Here is a 22,405-nt window from a genome sequence, read left to right as displayed (position 1 = left end):
AAACCCTAACAGCTGATTCCATTCAATAATTCCATCTACTTCTTTGACTTTGACGTTGTTCTCTCCTATTCCCTTAAATAAAAAAAGAGCATTGTCTACTTCCTTCTCGCTTCAATTTTGCTTATTCATCTTTTGCCGTTCAATCTCATTTGCTCGCATGGTGGTTTCCTTCTAACAAAAGGTGAATTGCTAATCTTTTCTTCTGCATTTTCAATAACTTTTTCGTGGTTAATGCTTATCATCGGCCAAAAAAGCTAATTTTGATTTCTTCCCGGTCGTTTTCCGTTCATTTGCCCACGAGATTGGAGCTCCTTTCGGTTAGTTTTCTTCCGCAACCTCCCACAAGCATCGTCTCCGTCTGGCTGGGTCACTCTTGATTGCCTGTTTCACACTGGGTACGTTGGAAACCTGACCTTTGCTTTTCAAGAACTCAATCGTTCATTTCCTGTGTTGTTCGTGACTTCCTCTATTTACCTGGCTAATGGGGTGACTTCTCCTTTTGCTTCTGCCCGTTATATGCATCAGGAACATGTCTAACTTATTCCTCTCAGTAGTTGCACGCAGATGCATTTTTTTTTGTTTGGACTCTTGCTTGGTGCGTCTCTTTCTTCCATCCCTTAAGCGTATCATTCAGAATTTATATGTGATTGAATTAAAAAATCATTGTAGTAACCATAAATTTTGCTTCCAGGCCACGGTTGCTCTTCCCCCAACTTTTTACCGTGAATTTCGCTCTGAACTGCCAGATGAGGTTAGGTTTGTCGATTCCTCTGGCCGTCAGTTTACCATGCTGCTCCACAAGACTCCTGCTCTTTGCCTGATAGTGGCGGGGTTTCCACAATTAATTAATGCCTTTACCATTAAGGGAAGATGCTGGTTCTTTATGGCCTACCTGGGTGATGCTGAGTTCCTTATGTTCCATGTGCTAGAGGTGAATGCGCCCCTCCCAGCTGCTGGGGTTTCACCCATGTATCCTTTAGCCGTACATGAACTATTAGGGAATGCTTGTGGCAATCTTGCTGCTTATTTTGTGCCCGCTTTGTCTCAGGACGAGGATTTGTTGCTACCACATTCAATCCACTCTAATTTGCCATCAGTAATATATCCCATGGGTGATACATACACCATCCAATTTGCCTCCACCATACAAAATCTGCCCATGCTTTCGTTGCTTCTCAATATTTATTTTACTTTTGCTACTGATTATGAAGCCAAACCCCTTGACTATCGCGCCTTTGCTTCAATGCTTGGCCATTACTCAAATTTCTGCCCCGGAGCACTTCACAGTATGCTCCCAAACCGTGAAGCTGTTGTTGTCGACAAACTGATTTTAAAATACCAAGCTACGGAGTATATTTTGGTAAGGATTTATTCAGCCCTTCGATGCGTCCGTGTTTGGTTGATGTGGGTTTTTTGTCCTAAATGTCTACATGTACGAAGTAACAGCATCTAACTCACTTTGAGACCATTTTCTCTCATTTGTTTTGTAGACCCTTCCTATCGGTTTTGTTCAAAGGGCCTTTGGGATTAAACCTGATCAAGTCGACGTTGTCGATGATGCTGGTGTGTGTTACAAGGTCCACGTTCGCTCGAAGCCAAGTCGGCCTCGAGTGTGCTATTTCGCTAAGGGGTGGAGGCCTTTTAGTCAGCACCACATGCTACGTACTGGAAGCGCCATTAGGCTAATGGTTTATTCCTTTAAGAACTGGCGTGTGCTATTGTCATGTCCTATGTATTTGATGCCTTGTTCCCTGAAGCCGAAAACTGTGCTCCCACCATCAAATATCGAACTTGGTGTTTCATCAATGTGCAATATGCATTTTATTATGTGCTGTGGGTTAACCCATTAAATTAGCATACTTAAGATTTACTATCCATATTGATAAGATAAATTTAATCACATTTAGTCAGAAGTTCTTTCGTTCTTGAATACAAACACTTGGACAATGCTGCCTATGTAATTGAATAGGATTCTGCTGCGTGACTGATGACAAACATTTTATTTTTTTATCCCCTTTCATATAATAGCCACTGTATTATACTTTATTATAGGATTTAGGACCGCACTGTCGCACCCTATGGGTTTATCGAAGATGACTCCCCGTGATGGTTTGGAAAAAATTAGTTCTTTGATACTTCTGACAACTTTTCATTCCTTTTAAGTAATGTTATATCCATCTTGCATTAAAGAACTTTTCTCACTCTTTAAATCACCCATTAACCAAAGGTTTAGTCTTTTTATATTAAACTTTACCTTCAAAAAACCATTTAACCAGTTAGTTTTTAATTCATTTGGTTCCATTATTTTACACCATTAAATAGTTGTTTTTGTATTTTCATATTACAAAACCTTTTACTAATATGTCTATTATTTAGTTTATACCTAGAAAATTTTTTGTTTTTTCAATAATGGTTTTTTTGGGTGGTCTGTATGCATTATTCTTACATGACATAAAAAAGCCTTCATGCTTCTTTCTTCCCATAACAATGCATATACATTAATTCTTCTACACATTATCAGGGGTCAGATCTCTTTATTGTAGTGTTATAATGACGTTTATGGATATTATCGAATTAGTTGTATAATGGTTAAAAAAATACCGCCACATCTTCGCTATGTTGCAATTGATCCAATTTTTTTCTCCGTGTGAATCTATCCACGCGTTATTGTCATTGCTGTTAACTTCCCCTGTTGACACATGAGCAGCCATTTTTGACTAACTGAATAAGTTTTCATCCATTCCTCCCTTTAACCTAAAACGGTCAAATCCTTTTAACATGTTACCTTTGCTCTCTATGGATCAATTCTTTTCCTCTGTGGCGTGCTCAGTTCAATTAAAAGCATCAAACACAAGCTTTGATTATTCGGTTGGGTAACGCCTTTCCCGCAAGCTATTCAGCCCCAAACTTATTTATAGGTTATTTGTTATATAGTATTTATTATTAGTCAATTATTTAGCTTTTTATTTATTTCGTTTCCTAATTAATTGGTATTTACTCTATTATTTAATCACCTTTTTCCTGGATTTAATACTTAAGTAAATCTTCAAGTAAATCTTCATTTGGCATTTAATTAGTAATTAGATATTAGTTATATTTGTTATTGCTATACTAATACTTGTGGTCATAGTTCTAATAACACGAATATTATAATAACAACTGTATAATAACACTGATATTATAATATTATTATCACAATTGTCTAATATAATATAAAATATGTAATATGTAATATAGTTAATATGATTTAATGAGTTAAGATTGTATAATGGTTCCAGATTTCACGTTGTATAATACTATACTATACTATACTATACTATAATACTATAAAACTATAACACTATAACACTATATTATACTATACTATTCTTATATTATATTATTATTATTATTATTATTATTGTATAGTTGTATAATTGTATATACTATATACTATAATACTTTACTATAATAGTATAGTATAATAATTCTATAATTCTATAACTGTACAATAATATTATATTTGACACATACTAAATAATGTTTATTTTTTACTTTCTTTAAATTCTTTAAATCTTTTAATTTTTACATCTATAATCTTTAAATCTTAAAAATAAAGTCTTAAACTGTTTAATTGCTCGGCCGAATTAGTATGCTACCTTTCAAGATGTATATCGAGTAAGGGTTCTAGTTTTTACAATAGTGGTTTATTTCGTCGTCTCTGTAAATTTATTTATTATTTATTCTTTATTAATTTCATTTTATTTTCAATTTAAAGTAAACTGTTGTCTAACCAGCGTCAGACGATGCCGACCGCAGTCCCGTTTCCAGTTTGCTAAATTGCAATTGGTTAATGCTGGGACCTGGTGCTCTATAAAGCCTTCTCTTCTTTCCAACATCCTTGCACACTGAGTTTATCTGCATTTTTAATACTGGTTCGTTCTAAGATGTCCTTATCTCATGTGACATATGTTTATTGTGATTGATATTGTTATTGCTACTGCTACATGCACATGCATTCAAGTTTTTCCTTTACTTCCTTAGATTTAATCATACATGCATCACATATCACATATTTATTCCATTCATTATTCGCACTGTGATCTATTTTTTTTGTTTTCCATGCCATTCTGCCGCCATTTTCACTATATTGGTTTCTATTGCTTTGACTTTCATCGTGCCACATTCGTTGCAAGTTGATCTTTTTGCAATACCCAAGTAATGCACACTCCGTGACATCTCCTGAGTGTTTATGTGTTTATTCCCAATTTCTACATTGACCGTTTCCTTTTTTGGCATGTGATAGTTAGAAACATGGGCTACACTGTTGTTATTGTTGGGTTATGGACATGGTGTTGTGATCTTTACATGTCCTTTGCTATGGCACAACACGTGTTTAATAGATTTTCATTGGTGGCTTCGGTGGAACCCCCACTCATTAATGTTAAAAACATTAGTGTATGTTATATACTTAACACACTTTATTAGTTTTATATTTATAAATATTTTTGCTTTTTGTACTTCCGTCTCAGTTGATGGTGATTTCTTCCTTTGTATTTGTTTCTCCTCGTGTCTACTTTTTTAATTAGCATCTACAATTCTCTGTAGTTACTCAGCTGCTGGACTCATATTTTCTTCTTGTGCTTCTTCGAGACCCAAATCCAATCCACCAAATGGATCAGAAATTTGATTCTGTGAAAGACCTTTCTCTCATTTCAGAGAAGAACTGGTGCATTAAAGTAAGAATTTTGAGGATGTGGAAGGTTCCGTCATATGAAAAGAGCTACTCGCAACCTTTAATGGAGTTGGTTGTCATTGACAAAGATGTAGGTTCCTGCCTTTTGTTGAGTCATGTATGGTATTCCTTTCAGAAGTTTCTCATCTTCCTGATATCATTGATCTCATTATTTTTTAATTGCACCGTTGTCAGGGAACTCGGATCCATTGTTTCATCCGGTCTGTCCATTACCGGCTTTTTGAACCTATCCTTGAGGAGGGAAAGGTGTTTGTTGTGGGCAACTTCGCAATGGACTCAAATACACAGAAATACAGACCCACCAAGCATAGCATGCGGATCATATTTAAGAGGGACACATTGGTGTCTGGTGCTGATGACATGGATATTCCAATTGAGTCATTTGATTTCGTGGCAACCAAGGAAATCTTATCATCCGTTAAGGATGACTTATATCTTATTGGTATGCACTTTGATGTTGTCATTGTGCCACTCACATCTACGTCATTTACCTAGCATAACATCTTTTTGCCCTTGCTAACTGTCTACTTACTCCTGGAGCAGATTTTGTTGGTCTACTGTCCGCAAAGAGTGAGTTGATTCCTTTTGAATATAGGAATCGGAAGTCACATTACATGAAAATCGAGCTTGATGATCTGAGGTAAGTATTTTCATCTCATTATGCATAGACACTTATATACCTTGCCCACGTTGCATTTGAAACTTTCCTCAAATTGTGTCATCTAATGACCATCATTGTGCTATGTAAAACCCGATAAAAAAATGCGTGTGCACCCAAAAGTGGCAGTGAGAAGCTTTCATGCACCTTGTGGGAAAATTATGCCTCTGAATTGATAACTCTTCTTGATGCGAACAAGGCCACTGAATTTATAATTGTGCTCCAATTTGCCAAGATGAAGTTCTACAATGGTATATTTAACAGTGCCCCACTATATACGAACCTCTTTATATCTAACCATCTATTTATCTAATCAGATTTCATTTTATTTTCAGGTGTTATGACTATAACCAACACAAACTACACCATAAGGCTCATGGTTAATCCTGATCTTGAAGTGGTTAAGAAATTCCGTCAAAAGTTTGTTTCTTTAACAAAGCCTTTATTTATTTGTTCCCCACCTTTTTTGTTTCCCAATCAACTTTTACTGTTCCTGTATTGTTTGTGACATGGTAATGTTGTTAATTTGATTGATGCTAGGCTGATTCGACTTGGTAGCAAGCACAGCACCAGCGTTGAAGTTATTGGCCGGGTAGTGAGGCATTCTCCATCTGAAGATTTTCTCAGCCTTACCCCTTATGCTACCATACATCAAATAAAGGAAACTCTTGAGGTGTGTTCATTGGGTGCTTTGAACTCGATGGCTTTTTTGCGACACCAACTTAAATACATTCATTCTGGTTACCATCATGAAACAATTAAATACATGACTCCTTTTTTTAGTGTGATACACCGCTCATTTCATTGTGACTATTTTCTACTCCCAGAAATCAACCTTCGTCACATGTGGAACGGTAATCGACATTGACAGGGATCATGCATGGTGGTACAAGGCTTGCAGGCAATGCACACAGGGACTGGAGGCACTTACTGACCAATTTTATTGTGCAAAGTGCGATGTTTACTCTACAGTTTTTGCCCCCAGGTTTGTATCCCCTCATGTGGGGTTGGTTTATTCTTGTGTTAATTCATTAAACTCACAAACATTAGCCTTTCTTTTTCTTGTCAGTTGGATGCGTTTCTTAAATTTGGGGTTTGTTCCATCTAACAGCCCGGTTGCACTTACGTGTTTGTTGTTGAATATGGACTGACTATTTGCTGGCGCATTAACATGCCCCTCTTTTTTTGTTGTTGCTCTGTAAATGCGGATAAAGGTTCTGTATTCAGGTTCGTGTTGGTGATGAATTAGATACCGCAACTTTTGTTCTATTTGAGAATTGTGCGTCAAAGTTCTTAGGTCTAACTGCCGCTGAGATCCGCACCAAACTGCTTGCTAGGGTTATTTATTCTTACTTCGTTTGCTCTTGCTATGATATTTTGTGATATTTTAAGCTGCCAACTTACTGGCTTTTTCTGTTCAACAACCAGGGATATGGAAGAGACCATTTCCCAGATGAGCTTAATGCACTGATTGGGAGGACACTTCTGTTCAAGCTTACTGTTAGGCATGATAGCTTAAATAAATTTCAGCCGTGCGTGATTACCGTTTCAAGGATATGTTCTGACCCAGACATTATCTCCTCACTTGCTTTAGAAAAGAACATTAAATTGGTGTGTGTCGTTGAGTGCTCCACAGAGGACTTTCAATTACCATTGCTTATTCAAATGTTGTTGCTTTTTGTATTCCTTAACACTTTACAATCTCAATATCATATGTTCCAGGATGCACTGCAGAAATTGACCACGGATGCGGTTGTTCGAAGCAGTGACTTGGTTGGGTCTGAGAGCATACTCGGCGTCCCTGGATCCACCACCACTCCGAGTCCCAAATTTTGATGCAGTTTCTAGTCACGGGGCTGCCCACGTGGTTACACATACTCCTGTTAAGCGGGTTTGCATTAGATCCGGCGGCGACTTCTCATCCCGTGCCACACCCTCTGCCTCCAAGAGTCTCCTCCCTGCCTTTGAGAGCTGCGTCCCAGGGAATGTCACCAACCCTGATGCAGGGGACATATGAGGCCCTCATCCTTCCATACCAGAGCGTCTAAAATAAAAACAGCAAAACCCCAGCTGCTTAGCATTTAATAAACCGCTCTGACTCTTTCGTTATATCAACATGATAACAACTTAATTTACGTTGTAACTGATGCATTTCATTTTTTTCCACCCTCACACTAGCAATGTGACTCAGACGTTGACATGCTGATCCATTGTGACGTTGTCATCATTGTGGTTTACTTTGGTCGATCATGGTGTTATATATAATGGCAGCTCTTGGCAGGGTTTCTCGCCTCGTTCCATGATTGCTGCCGCGCTTTGCCGCTTCCTTTGGTTTATCGGTTGTTGTTTTTATGCTTCCATTAGGATTTGTAATGCCATTTATGTTTCATGTCACTACTTTGCTTGGTAATCAAAATCTTATTGGTGTGTTTAACATGTTATGCATTATGTCTTTTTCCGTCACCAACTCTTTCTGTACACTCCTATTAGTGTTTATGCACTTTGTATGTCTCCACGTGGGAGGATTGTTCGCAGTCTTCATCCTTCCATGGGTTAACTAGAACAAGATGTTTGAGCTTCTATTTATGCCAACATAAACAACTCTTATTTATGGTGTAGCATCCAAATTGTAATTAAGCACTAAAAAACAATAAAAAAATATATTAACCCAAATGCACCAAGGAACTCTGCATGAATCAAGAGTTCGTATTCTCCCCGAACAATGCAGAATTCACGCTATTGCTTTTGAGCCTGAAGAATGAGTTCCAATGGCCGTTTTGGATATTAAGCTAAACCACATTGCTCGACTTCTTTTATCTTTTTATAATATGTTTGTCTACTTATAATATTACCCCTAAATCTATTATGATGAATAATTAATAACTATTGATTTATATTTATTCTGAATTGATTAAATACATTGTTATAATAAAGATTTACATTTAAACATTATATATGTATTAGATTAATAATCTATAGAATTATAAGTTTTTATTATATTGATAAAATGCACTAAAACAAAAATAATTACGAGATCTTTATTGTTTTATTATTAGGCGATTAAAATTATAAAATCTTCTCTTTGCTTCTTAATAAAAATTTAGCTCTCAATTTTAAATATTAAATTCATGAATATACCTTTTTATCTTTATTTATTAATTCTCAAATTTTGCATGTTGTTTTCTTTTCTTCTATTTTCTTGCCTATATCAAAACAGGGTCTAAAAAACCTCTCTAATTTATTTCATGTTCCACTACTCTTATTTTATGTTACAAGTAAGTATAACTATGACTCTGTAATAAGCATTTTCCCCTCACAGCTAACTTGGTTTCCTCTTTCTTTATTTAACTTCATATTTTACAGTTTGAATCTAAGTCAAATTTTATTTGGATTCCTTAGTATTCTAAACTTTTTTAAAAAAACCACAAAGTAGGGAACATAAGGTATGATTATAAATGATAAAATTTGATCAAATGAGCGTGTATCCGGGAAATGGAAACAGAGGTTGCAAAAAAAAAAGGTTCCGTAATGAGTGCGGAATCAGGTTGGGACGGGTGAGTGCAATGGTGCAGGATCCTCCCAGCGTGACCACTGCAATTTATCACCGGCAACGCTTTGCATGTGGCTGGGGCCAACATTGCTATGGTGGGCCGGCGCATCCTTTAACTTAGACCTCCATCTCAGTGCGCTTTAACCTCTCATCCCTCCATAGTCCAGACCTTTTATTTTGCCTGCTCTATGGTCCTTGCCAAATTTTCTTTAACTTCATGGTTCTTTTTATACAGTTTTTGTTAGTAGGAGTCTTAAAAATATTTTCCTTTTTTTTTTATAAAAAATTAACTTCAGCATCCTATTCATTTAACACTCCTTGAATAGTCAGAATAGATAAAACAACCTATGTTTGACTAATTTTATGGACTGCCAATGAATAATGCTGTTGAATACTTCTCGGCAATAATTGGGTACAATAAAGTGAAAATTACCTTTCGTCTTATTATTTTATTATGACAATCTTCTTCATAAACATTACCTAAACAAATATATACCTTTGTGATGTGGTCTATTTTCCTTAATGGTCAATGACTATTCAAGTGATTGAACACATGTGCCTTTCATAGTCGAACTTTGACATTATTCATGATATACCTATCCTGTTCTTCCTCCATATCCCCAAATCTATGTAGACCTCTGTCATTGCATGTGGACTTTCTTGTCATGCTTGCCGGGATCCTATTTTGAACATGTCTGCAAATAGTTTGATTAGCTGAAACAAATTTATCCGACAAACCTCGCCCTCGGCAGGCGGTTTGCCTGCCTGGATTCCATGGAACCCGAAGCCAGGCTCGCACGACAACGACGGATGAAATTGCTTGGTCATAAGAGGCGCCGGATCAACGTGTCGCTTAGCCCATCCGGCCCCGAGAATGGTTTCTTTGTCGTTCTGCCATGCATACTTCTCCGCTTGCTTGGCGACAATTTTTCGCTACAGTTTTTATTTTTCGCCGTTATCCATACTTTCGCCTGATAGGAGACATATCATTTTCTGCTGACAATCCTGCGTGCTCTTAACCTTGCTGCTCTGCTGGTCTGATTATGCATTATTTGTTAACTTTGATCTAAGCTTTCCTGTTGTTGCAGTTAACCCCAACACAGGGGTTTCTGAGCCCCTCCAACAGGACATCGGCCTGCTCCCAAAAAATCTCGTCGCTGTTGCTACAGGCCAAGGTGAGCTCTGACTTTTCAATATACGTTGGGTGCCTTTTCCAATATATTATTTCTTAATGAGTACGGTAATGATGGTCCGTGTTTAGTCTTCTCATCTATTTAAACTTGTTAAAAAATGAGGGAGCGATTTCTTAAAAATAAATTTATTTATCTATTTATCTATTTCTAATTTTATAATTTTAATTTTAATCGAAATAGATTAAGTCGTCTAAAAATAATGTGTTGATTGTAAATGGCTAATTTTAAATTACGTAATATGTTCAGTCATCTATTAGCCAATGAATTAAAAATGCTTATCTATCTAACTATATTAAATCATTAATTTTTTCTCTCATTTAAAACCGTTTATCTTCCCTATTATTTGGAATGTTTTATTTAGTAAATTTAATTCATCTTAAATCATTAATATTTTTTCTTATTTTTAAGATTATATTTTTATATTCATGAATACATATCTATATATATATATATATATATATATATATATATATATATATATATATTTCTTATTTTTAAGATTATATTTTTATATTCATGAATACATATCTATATATATATATATATATATATAATATAAAATAGTATATTATAAATATGAATATAGAATATAGAATATAAAATAGTATATTATAAAGAAGCATACACTCATTATAAAGAATGGAGAACATGACATGTATGATATATTCAATTTTATATAATTTATAGATATATATTACATTATGGTCATTATATAGATAGAATAGTATATTATAAAGAAGCATACGGTCATTATAAAGAATAGAGAACATGCCATGTATGATATATTCAATTTTATATAATTTGTATATTATATTATGGTCATTATCATGATTAATCATGGTATGACACGCTAAATATTGTTAACTTTTTCAGATTTAGTTTTTTTTTTTTCGTTTGACCTTCTCTTAACTTTGGAAACATTATTGCTGATTTAAAATTATTATTTTCAGAATTCATCGTTTCTTTTGGAATCGCACATAAAACAAGGATTAGGCAAGCATAGTCAATCCTGAGAACTAAATTAGTACCTGCTTAACAAATATTTGACGTATAATATTAAAAATGGCATTACTATTTTATATATTTTTTATTATTATTAAAATAAGTATTTTTTACTTTTTTCTATTATAACGGTATTATATCTCACAGTTAAAACACTTACAGCAACGACTTTTTTTATTATTCTTTATTTTTGGGATCACCAGTGCTGTTCTGTTTTGTTTTTTACACTCAATTACTTTCTTTGCATCTGCACTAGACCACGGTATTGCATCCTCCCTCCATGGATAACACCTCTTTTTTCCTTGCAGGTTCCTCACCATGCAACGTCGAAACATCCCGTGACAAACAACATCGTTATGTAACACCTACCACGTGAGTAATGCCTGAAAGTGCCATTTTACTTGAAACTCTGGAACCGGGGATTATGCTGCAATTAAAGACTTAACCAATATCCCCGTATAAGTTGGTGCGGTGTTTTTCCTCCTTGGCATGGCACCTTTTTGCTGAGGCTCACCTGTAGGCACCATTGGGCACGGGTGTTTTCCCTAAATTTCCTCCCCTTTAATCACAATCCTCTAAATTTTTGCTACTTATTTTTGATATTTGATAACTTGTTCTTATCAAACATGCAGTCTGGTTGGCTATTCGCATTTCTCTCCGTCTTCACCTTTGCATATGGCTCAGGCTAGCGATGACCAACCAGAAGCTTTCAATGCATCTTCTATTGAACCAGGTGTCATTCTCAATGAACATGATTGTGAGTTTATATATATTTTGACCTATTATTACACTCATGTGACACTTGATTTTTTTATATATTTTGAATGTTCCCTAGATGTTTGGTCAATCGGGCAACCCACCCAAAGTTGTGTTTTTTGTGGGGCGAAAATGTGGATGAACGAGCGCCTTGCGAAAGGTGGAGCCAATAACACAATATTATTTGCTATTTGTTGTATGAGTGGAAAGGTCACTCTCCCTTTGTTGCCGGTTCCGCCACCATTATTGTGGGTGTTGTTGAATGGTGATGATCAACGAGCTTTGCATTACCAGAAACATATCAGGGCCTTTAATGGTATGTTTTCGTTCACATCTATGGCTGGCAAGGTTCAGTACACACTAAACAAGGGTTCCGCCCCCCCATGTTTGTTATAAGTGGCCAAAATTACCATTCAATTGGAAGTTTGTTGCCACAGCAGTCTAGCAAGCCCAAGTTTGCTCAGCTCTACTTTTATGATACAGAAAATGAAGTCCAGAACCGGATTAATGCAATTGGGTAAGTAGGTGGTTGTTACGGTATCTTGGTATTTTAATGTCTGTATTATATGATTCTTGCATGACCTGGATTTATGTTGTTTAATTTTATTTTTGGGTTAATGTAGCATGTCTAATCAACACCAAGCTATAGATCATACCATTGTAGCGGATCTAACCAGCATGCTTGATTCCCACAACTCTCTTGCTAAGTGCTTCCGATATGCTAGGCAAAGGTTCACTGAAGATTCAACGACTCCGCTGCAGCTCCGTCTTATCAAGAAGAGAAATACTGATGGTAGAAGATATAATCTGCCATCAGCGTCTGAAGTTGCTGCTCTTATTGTAGGTGACTTTGATTTCGACAACCTTTCGAGGGACGTTGTTATTCAGACACATTCGAACCTTCTGAATATATCTTGCAATAGTTACATAAGCGATATCTTGCACTACAGTACCCCTTGCTTTTTCCGTACGGAGAAGATGGTTTTCAGAGTGATATCTTAATATCCGATGAAAGATCTAAGCAACAGTTACATAAGCGAGAAACAATTAGCATGAGGGAGTTCTTGTCTTTTCGAATCCAAATGAGATCACATGAGTCGCAAGTGCTTCTCAAGTCAAGACGTTTGTTCCAACAATTCTTGGTTGATAGTTACACTATGGTAGAAGCGGAAAGATTACAATATCACAGGTTCCACCAGAGCAAGTTTCGTTCCCATCAACCGCAAGGCCTACACGAGTGTCTCATACAGGGTGAAAGACAGGCTGCAAGAACTGGAAAACGAGTTATCTTGCCGTCTTCATTTGTCGGTGGTCCCCGATACATGTACAACAATTGCAAAGATTCATTTGCTATTTGCAGGTATGCCGGATACCCTAGCTATTTCATTACTATCACATGTAACCCAGAGTGGACCGAGATTAAAGATTGCGTTGCGGCCGATTCATTAAACCCAAGTGACAGGCCAGATATCATATCAAGGGTTTTCAAAATCAAGTTAGATGTCTTGATGAAAGACTTAAAGGATGGGTCATATTCGGAAAGCCTAAAGGAAGTGAGTTTTTTCATTCACTTTTTACAATGTCGCGCTAACACATTTGTTATTTTCCCATCAACGTCGACTTGCCCCCTAACATATTTTTTTGCTTTTTCCCATTTTCTTTGTTGCAGTTGTGTACACAGTTGAATTCCAAAAGCGTGGTCTTCCCCATTGTCATATTTTATTGTTTGTTCAACCAACCGAGAAGCCTCGATCATCTGAGGATATCGACCATCATATATCGGCTGAGATACCCGACGAACACACACAACCTAAGCTGTACAGCTTAGTCCAAAAATTCATGATTCACGGACCATGTGGGGTTTTGAACATGAGTAGCCCGTGTATGGTTAATGGGAGGTGTTCCAAGTTTTATCCAGTACCTTTCCGTGAGAAAACATCCATAGACAGTGCAGGTTTTCCCAGGTATAAACGGTCAGATAATGGTCGTTCAACAAGCAAGAGGAATGTTAATCTCGATAATAGATTTGTTGTCCCATACAATGCAACATTGCTCCTTAAGTATGGCTGCCACATAAATGTTGAGTATACTTGCCAGACGTCTGTTATTAAGTATTTGTTCAAGTATGTCCACAAAGGTAATGATCGTGTCACAGCTTCGTTCTTCCGATCGCATGATTCAGCTGATTCTGATGTCACTGTAGATGAAATCCAAAACTACTATGATTGTCGGTATATATCAGCGTGTGAGGCATCCTAGCGGCTATTCGGGTTTGAGATTCAGTACAAAGAGCCTAACGTCATCCGCCTTCCATTCCATCTTCCAAATGAACAGAATGTTTTGTACGAAGATCACCAGCTTATTGAGAATGTTATTGACGCTGCGGTCTCAAAGGATAGTATATTTATTGGTTGGTTTAAGGCTAACAAGAATTTTGATCTGGCCCGTACACTGACTTACGCGGAGATGCCGTGATTTTTTGTCTGGGATAAGCAGGGGTATATGTGGAGGCCACAGAAGCAAGGGAATGTCATAGGTCGTCTCACACATATTCCTCACTCGCATGGAGAGGAGTACTACCTTCATATGTTATTGAATTATCAAAAAGGGTGCCAGACATTTGCTGATGTGCGTTCCATTGGCGGGGTTGTGTACGATACATTCAAAGATGCCTGTTATGCCCTAGGGTTATTGCAGGATGATAGGGAATTTATTGATGCACTTAATGAAGCCAGCTCATGGGCATCGCCGAATTATATCAGGAGATTGTTTGCAATGCTTTTGATGTCGAACAACATTGTGCGTCCTGACATGGTGTGGGAGAAATGTTGGCAACATTGCGTGGACAACTCGCTTCTTTCTGGAAGACATCACTTAGGTAAAGTTTCCGGATTGCTTTTACTATCTAGTTACTGTTTCGCAATAAATTCATACCATTCCATTCAAAAACGTCCGGTCTTCTCCATCTCTTGCAGTTTGTTATGCATTTATTTTATTTTCCCTTCGTCATCGTGTCCAGTTTGTTTCTTATGTAACTACGTTGCATTTTTTTTCTTTTAGGTTTTCAGCATTCTGTTCATGAGATTAAGTCTATCACGCTTGCCGAAATTGAAAAACTCTTGCAGCCGAATGGTCGGAGCTTGAAAGACTTTCCTGACATGCCGTTTCTTGATTATGCTGGTTTACCTGAACCTTCCGACACAATCTTTTCTGATGAGCTAAATTTCGACAGGACAGAATTGGCAAGTGTCGCCGTGGATTTGATTTCCTGGTTGAATCGAGACCAGCGCATTGCGTTCGACACAATAGCAAATGCAGTTCGTCGTGACGTTGGTGGTTTTTTCTTTGTCTGTGGTTATGGTGGAACTGGTAAGACCTTTCAATGGAATGCGCTGTCTGCTTCGATAAGGTCTAAGGGTGATATTGTCCTCAATGTTGCATCCAGTGGCATTGCAGCTCTATTGTTGCCTAATGGACGAACTGCTCATTCACGCTTTAAGGTTCCGCTTAGTGTTAACCAGGACTCTATTTGTAATATAAGGCAAGCCACACCCCTCGCGCGTCTTATTTCATCTGCAAAATTAGTTATATGGGACGAGGCACCTATGTTAAATAAATTTTGCTTCGAAGCGCTAGACAAATGCCTTAAGGATGTTCTTCGATTTGATCGTGGATATATTCTTCATGCCCCATTTGGTGGGAAAATTGTTGTTCTAGGAGGTGATTTCCGTCAGATATTGCCTGTGATTCCTCGTGGTTCTCGGGAAAAGATCGTTCATTCGTGTATTAATGCTTCGAACTTGTGGCAATCTTACCAAGTGTTGCAGTTAACTGAAAACATGAGACTGTCCCGTGGTTCACGAGATATCCATGGTGTACAATTGAAGGAATTTGCTACATGGTTGCTTCAAGTTGGTGACGGGTTAATCGGAGACAATGCCGATGGCGAATCAGTGATCAGAATACCCAACAACTTGCTGCTTAATGTTGAGTATCCCTGTCTGCATGATTTGGTGTTGTTCGTTTATCCTGACATCTTACTCTATTCTTCTAGCGTGGATTATTTTAAGGGTAGGAGTATATTAGCACCAACACTTGATGTCGTTAATGAAGTAAACAATCATGTGATGTCTTTGATCCCTGGCAACGAGAGGGTATACTTGAGCTCTGATACACTAATTAGTGAAGATGGTCACCTGGAATCTGAATTATATACAATGAGCACCGAATCATTGAATGCGCTAAATTGTTCAGGAATTCCCCAACACTGGTTAGTTCTTAAAATCGGTGTTCCTGTGATGCTTCTTCGCAATATTGACCAATCCAATGGACTATGCAATGGTACACGCATGCAGGTTAAACGTCTTGGTGACCATATCATTGAGTGCGTCATCTTAGCAGGTCGTAATACTGGTGATGTTGTATTTATTCCTAGGATGAACATGTCACCCAATAACGATACATTACCAATCAGGTTTACTCGACGCCAATTTTCGGTTGCTCTTTGCTTTGCGATGACCATAAACAAGTCCCAAGGCCAAACGCTGTCAACCGTTGGCATCTATCTTTTGAGGCCTATTTTTACTCATGGTCAGCTTTATGTTGCGCTTTCTCGGGTCAGCATGCATTTTGGACTGAAGATTTTATCCGTTGATTCTAACAGCAAAGTTTCAGATCATACTATTAATGTGGTCTATAGAGAAGTTTTTACCGGGATGCTACCTAACATTCTCCCTTGATCAGTTGACCTCTCATGTGCTCCTTTTGTAATCTTTTCGGTACGCAGTTCTTCTAACTCTTAAAGAATAAATAAAGAACATTTTTCTCTTACTTAATTACATATTAAATATTATTCTTTATATAATACATATCTATACAAACAATTATTTTTAAAGGAAAACTCTAGTGGGTTAGCAATTTTATTTAATTTTGGATAGCATGTAATCCGTCGAGAACGTTGAGTCATTTTATGAAATCTCACTCCAATCCACCACCATTAAATCATCATTGATGATTATTTGATGTTCCCAATCATAAACTTTGCTGGCCACAACCATTTTTTTGAAAATAATTTAATTCATTTTTTTATTGAATAATATTTATTTACAATTATAATCTTAATGCCCGTGCTTGGCACGGGAGATAAAACTAGTATTACACTATAAAACATGTAATAATTACTATTTTTAGCCCTGATTATAAATAATTGTAACCATATGTATTGTTGAGCAAATTTTTTGTTTTTTGTTGCAAAAGAAGCAGGACTACAGAGCTACCATGCATGGCAATGAGAATCTCAAAGAAAGTGATGGAAGAGGTGCACCAGTGGGGATCCATGAAACAACACGGTGTGACCTTAAAGTACATGATGGAATTCGGGTCCAACCCTACTGACAAGAACCTCCTCCTCTCTGCTCAGTTTCTTCACAGTGAGCTTCCCGTTAGAATTGCACGAAGATCCATCGAGCTCGAGAATCTTCCTTGTGGCTTATCTAAAAAACCTGCTGTTCTCAAGGCACATTACACTATCGTTGCTTTTACTTTTCTTCTATGTTGCATTTATACCAATATGAATCTTGTTGGTAGGTAAATACGACAATTTTAACAAAAATAAGTCGCAGATTTAATAAGTGTTATATATTATTTGTGCATAATAGGGTTTCTTACTTTGTGGTAATTATTGATCTTCAATTTCATTTTTGATTGTGCTGCGTTTTGTGATTTTTAGGTTAGAGATTGGTACTTGGATTCGTTCCGTGATCTTAGATCTTTTCGTGAGATAAAAGACATGAGTGATGAAAAAGAATTCACTAAGATTATCAAGGCTATTAAGGTGAGGCATGACAATGTGGTGCCAACAATGGCCTTGGGTGTTTCGCAATTAAAGAGAACTATGAATGCAAATACTGCTATTGAAGATCATACTGAGATTCATGAGTTCCTTGACCGTTTTTTCCTGTCAAGAATTGGAATCCGTATGCTTATTGGTTAGTTCTAATTCAAAAAATATTTAATTTCTTTTAAGTTTTGTTTGCTCCAAATTTGGTAGTGGTTCAAAATCTAGTAAAATATTGTATGTTTATCTCTGTCCCTTTTTCATGTTTAACGTGTTGGAACAGGGCAACATTTAGAATTGCACAAACCTAATCCAAATCCAAATTGTGTTGGTTGTATACACAAAAAAATGTCTCCTTTGGATGTGACTAGGAATGCCATTGAAGATGCACGAGCTATGTGTTATCGCGAATATGGCAACGCACCAGAAGTAACAATATATGGCGATCCTGATTTTACTTTTCCGTTCGTAACTACCTTCTTACTTCAATGGTGGATTCAATTTTCTTGTTTATTTTCTGCTTATACAATAGAAATGCTGTTGTTGTTTCTTTTTTCGTTTCACATCAGGTATGTTCCAAGTCACTTGCATCATATGGTATTTGAGTTGGTTAAGAATTCATTGCGAGCTATCCAAGAGCGATTTATGGATGATGACAGAGTTGCACCTCCCATTAGAATCATTATTGCTGATGGAATAGAAGATGTTACCATAAAGGTATTTAGCCAAATTCAATGAATTCAACTGAAAAATGTGATTCCTACTTTCTGGATAATGCTTAGTCACACATGTTTTTTATGAGAATGCATGAGTTATCATATATTATTTCTCCAAATTGGACTTTTTCATTGCATCTTTTCATGATTGAAGTCTAACTTTGTATGTATAAAATAGGATATTATTTTATGTTTCTGGTTGTTAAAAAACTAATGAATAGAAGATCATAGAAAGTTGAATATAACGATTTTAAGATAAGAACTAAGAAGGAATAGCTATTGTCCCCAAGCATAGTTGTTATTAAGTTAATGACAATATTTTCCAAAGATATAATACGACTTTATAAAATTTTAACATAAAAGTAATAAAAATTATCTATTCTCTTTAATGATGAAACTTTAAAACACTGAATGTTTAAAATATACATATAACAAGTGAAATCTGAAATATTTGTGAGAAATATTTATAATTGAACAAATCAAAGCGAAAGGAAGCATTATTAAACGTGGTGGCCTTTGCAAAAGTCTCTTATTGATAAGGAGCAAAAATGTGCACTTAATGATGAAGGGATGATTCTCAACTGACTTAATCTAATTTGTAAATTATTCTTTAATCTTAACTCTAGCTTAATAGCAATGTTATTGTCAACTGCCAAATGATTGTTAAAAATGAAGCATTTGCTTAGCATGCTAGTTAGGGAATATGAAGGAGCTATAAACTTTTATGCTATTCAATGATTGATCAGTTGAACTTATTTTATTTTACCATACAAACTCTCTTGTTTATTCCTTAAGTAGTTTCTTTAGCAAAACTTCTAAGATGATCACCAATGCAAAACCCATGTCACAGGGTGTACCACAAGCTAAAATTTATTATCTGAATTTTGACCTTAATTTTTGCATGCTATTGGTGCTATTGATGAGGTTCTTTGTCTTAATTATTAAGTGGTTGGTGTGAATGATATTAAATTATTAATTATTGTAGATATCAGATGAGGGAGGAGGCATACCAAGAAGTTGACTTCCAAAGCTATTTACATATCTGTATAGCACAGCAAGAACAAATCCATTATTGGATGAAGATTCAGACCTTGGAATTGCTAATACTGTCACAATGGCTGGCTATGGTCATGGCCTCCCAATTAGCCGCTTGTATGCTAAGTATTTTGGTGGTGACCTTCAAATATTGTCCATGGAAGGATATGGTATTGTATAGCTCAACTATAACTAACTAACTAACTAATTAAATTTTGCTACTCCCATTTCATTTTCCTTCACAATATTTTTCATTTAGTGGACTTATTTATTTCCATCATTTTATCATAATTTGGAACTATTTTCATTGAAGATGAATTATTGTTGAACTTAATTCCATGTAATAATGTCTCATTTCTGCTTACTTTTCATATATAGTTATCTCAACTATGTCGACCTCAATTCTCCACATTTTGTTGTTTATTATGTATAGTACATCAATTCAATATTCATTCTTTCTATGTGTAATGTAATTTATTTTTCCTAGCATTTCTACAATCTTTAGAGTGAGGCTTTGAATTTTCTCAACTATATATTTTCTATTGTATATACTCCCAAATTTCCATTTGAGGCTAAATTTTAGTATCCATTTGTATTATAATTTTTTTATCTCTATTTTTTGGATTGGAATTCATCAGCAATTTAGTTAGTTGTTAGCTTTTGTTTTAGCTTTTCATTATTGAGAACTCTCATAATTCAAGGGTATTACTTGCAGGCACAGATGCATATCTGCATTTATGTCGTTTGGGAGACTCAGAAGAACCTCTGCCTTGAAAACTCTCTGTTTTCGTATTCTTTTATCCTATACAAGAAGTTGCGATGGAGAGCTATGTAATTGATAACTAGGCATTTTTCTTGTGAATAGGTCTATAGGCGTATAGCACTCAGCCGCACTGCCTTGATTTTTTTTTCATTGAAGTTTTTTCATTAAAAGTAAAGATCATGTCACACTGATTTATAGTTTGTTTATATTTTTTCTGGGTACACTACAACATTTTTATCTGCCAAACAACAATTAGAAAAAGGTAACTAAAAATTGAAAACGGTTACTTTTGATCTAGAGCAACGCTTTGAAGTCCGAGGCAATGTTTTTGGTAGCCTGCAGATGCAGTTGTTGTATTAGGTCAAAAGCAACGTGTTTGCTTTGAAGACCACGCTTATTAAGACAATTTTTTAAAAATGTTGCCTATTCTCGAAAAACAATGTTTCATAGCAGAGTTTTAGACCACACTTTTCACCTATTGTTTTTGCTCTAGCCACTAGTAGAAAGTGTTACCTATTCTTTTGAATATACAACCGGTGAAAGTGTTGTCTATTTTTTTTTAATATGGAACTTACAGAAAGATTTTTTTTAGCGTGTTTAATAAAATTCTAGTAGTAAAAGTAAAAGCACTAGAAAAATCAAAAAAATATTTTTTTGAGAAGCTACAATTTACATTTTTTTAAAAGAGATTTTTTCTTTAAAAAAATATTTTTCACATAATAAATAAACAAAAAATTACTTTTATATTATTATATCCAAACATAATTGATAGAAAAAAAGATCCTTTGGTATGAGATATCTAAACATAAAATTATTTTTACTTTTCTATAAGATCTTTTAAAAAAATAACTTGAAAACAAGATCTTTTCTTAGAAATCCACCTAAACAAGCATGAAGAATTGCTCTTTCAATTGAATACGCCATCATATTTTTTATTTTTAACTTATAAAACATGAACACTTCGTTGAGTTGTGGTATTCGCATGTCAGATACGACACTCATCGACACTCGTCCGACACGCGTATCTGCCGTGTCCAACCATGTCTTAATAAAAAAATAAGAAATTCTTCTCCGGACACACATCTATGCATAGTTATTAGAACCGGACCGGACCGATCAGTTCGACAAAAAATCGATTAAACGAATCCTATACCGATCCGGTCTAATACTTGAACCGTATAAGGGGTTTTGAACCCCTCTCCTTAATGAGAGAAATGCCATTCATAGGCACTAAGCTATCATACTTCTTATAAATATATTTGCAAATTATAATACATATAGATATCTTCTATCAAATAGTTTACTTCTATTTAATTTATTTTAATTTTAGTTATAAACTCACTCATTCTTAAATTAATTATATTTTTATTTAACAATGATTATAAATTCACTTATTTTTTCTTTTCATAATTATATAATATCTATTAATATTATTTTTCAATAAATACTTATAGTATATAATAGTACAATAGATATAAATTAATTAATAAATTATTAAAATTTGAAAATAATAGTTATTTTAATATAAAAATAAAATAAAATATTTATGATAGAGTACAATTAACAAAATACTTATTGTTCATGTTCCATATTATTTTAGAATAGCTAGATATTCTTAAAATATTAGTGAAAATATGTATTTTAAATTTTAATTTTAATTTTTTGGCTATTTTTTATTTTTTATTTACATAGGACCGGGTCAACCGGTAATCCACCGGTTCAACCAGTGATCAAGTGACCTAGTAGTCTAATCGGTTTGATCATCGGTTCGGTTCTGACAACTATATCTATATGGCATCACGTGTTAGCGTGTCCAACCTTATTCTTAACATGTATTCTTGAAATTATTTTAAAAATAATATATATTATTATTTATTAAAACAAAAAATATTTTAAATACTTTTATATAATTAAAAGATGACATTAAAAACAGTTAAAAAATATTTTATATTTTAATACCAATAAAATATCAAAAATTCATTGTAATTTATCTAAAAAATATTTTATATTTTATATATATGCTGTGTTCCCTATCTTATAAGATTTTAAAATTTGTATGTCCGCATATTCTATATCATATTGTATCTTATGTCCGTAGTTGTGCATCATAGTTTTTCACTAAATATGCCACCCTTAAATCACGTTGCTCTTTCATGAAAAT

At 35.3% G+C, this 22,405-nt stretch overlaps 2 protein-coding genes and 1 pseudogene across 2 annotated transcripts; all 3 read left to right on the top strand.

The window, feature by feature from the left end:
• The first annotated feature begins 9,717 nt into the window (after positions 1-9,717).
• On the top strand, positions 9,718-14,153 carry LOC140174348 (uncharacterized). Its single transcript, XM_072198791.1, has 8 exons — positions 9,718-9,820; positions 10,032-10,118; positions 11,447-11,510; positions 11,771-11,895; positions 12,243-12,411; positions 12,518-12,734; positions 12,818-13,451; positions 13,564-14,153. Exons 1-8 carry the CDS (start codon positions 9,718-9,720, stop codon positions 14,151-14,153), a joined length of 1,989 nt encoding a protein of 662 aa, XP_072054892.1.
• Positions 14,154-14,396: 243 nt separating this feature from the next.
• On the top strand, positions 14,397-16,633 carry LOC112701428 (uncharacterized). Its single transcript, XM_025752186.1, has 2 exons — positions 14,397-14,772; positions 14,955-16,633. The coding sequence occupies exons 1-2, from the start codon at positions 14,397-14,399 to the stop codon at positions 16,631-16,633; spliced, it is 2,055 nt and encodes a 684-aa protein (XP_025607971.1).
• Positions 16,634-17,152: 519 nt separating this feature from the next.
• LOC112704069 (pyruvate dehydrogenase (acetyl-transferring) kinase, mitochondrial-like) lies at positions 17,153-20,437 on the top strand (annotated as a pseudogene).
• The last annotated feature ends 1,968 nt before the right edge of the window (positions 20,438-22,405 follow it).

The sequence above is a fragment of the Arachis hypogaea genome, chromosome 7 (genome assembly GCF_003086295.3).
Source record: "Arachis hypogaea cultivar Tifrunner chromosome 7, arahy.Tifrunner.gnm2.J5K5, whole genome shotgun sequence".
Lineage (NCBI taxonomy): Eukaryota > Viridiplantae > Streptophyta > Magnoliopsida > Fabales > Fabaceae > Arachis > Arachis hypogaea.
This window is presented reverse-complemented; position numbering and strand designations above follow the sequence as displayed.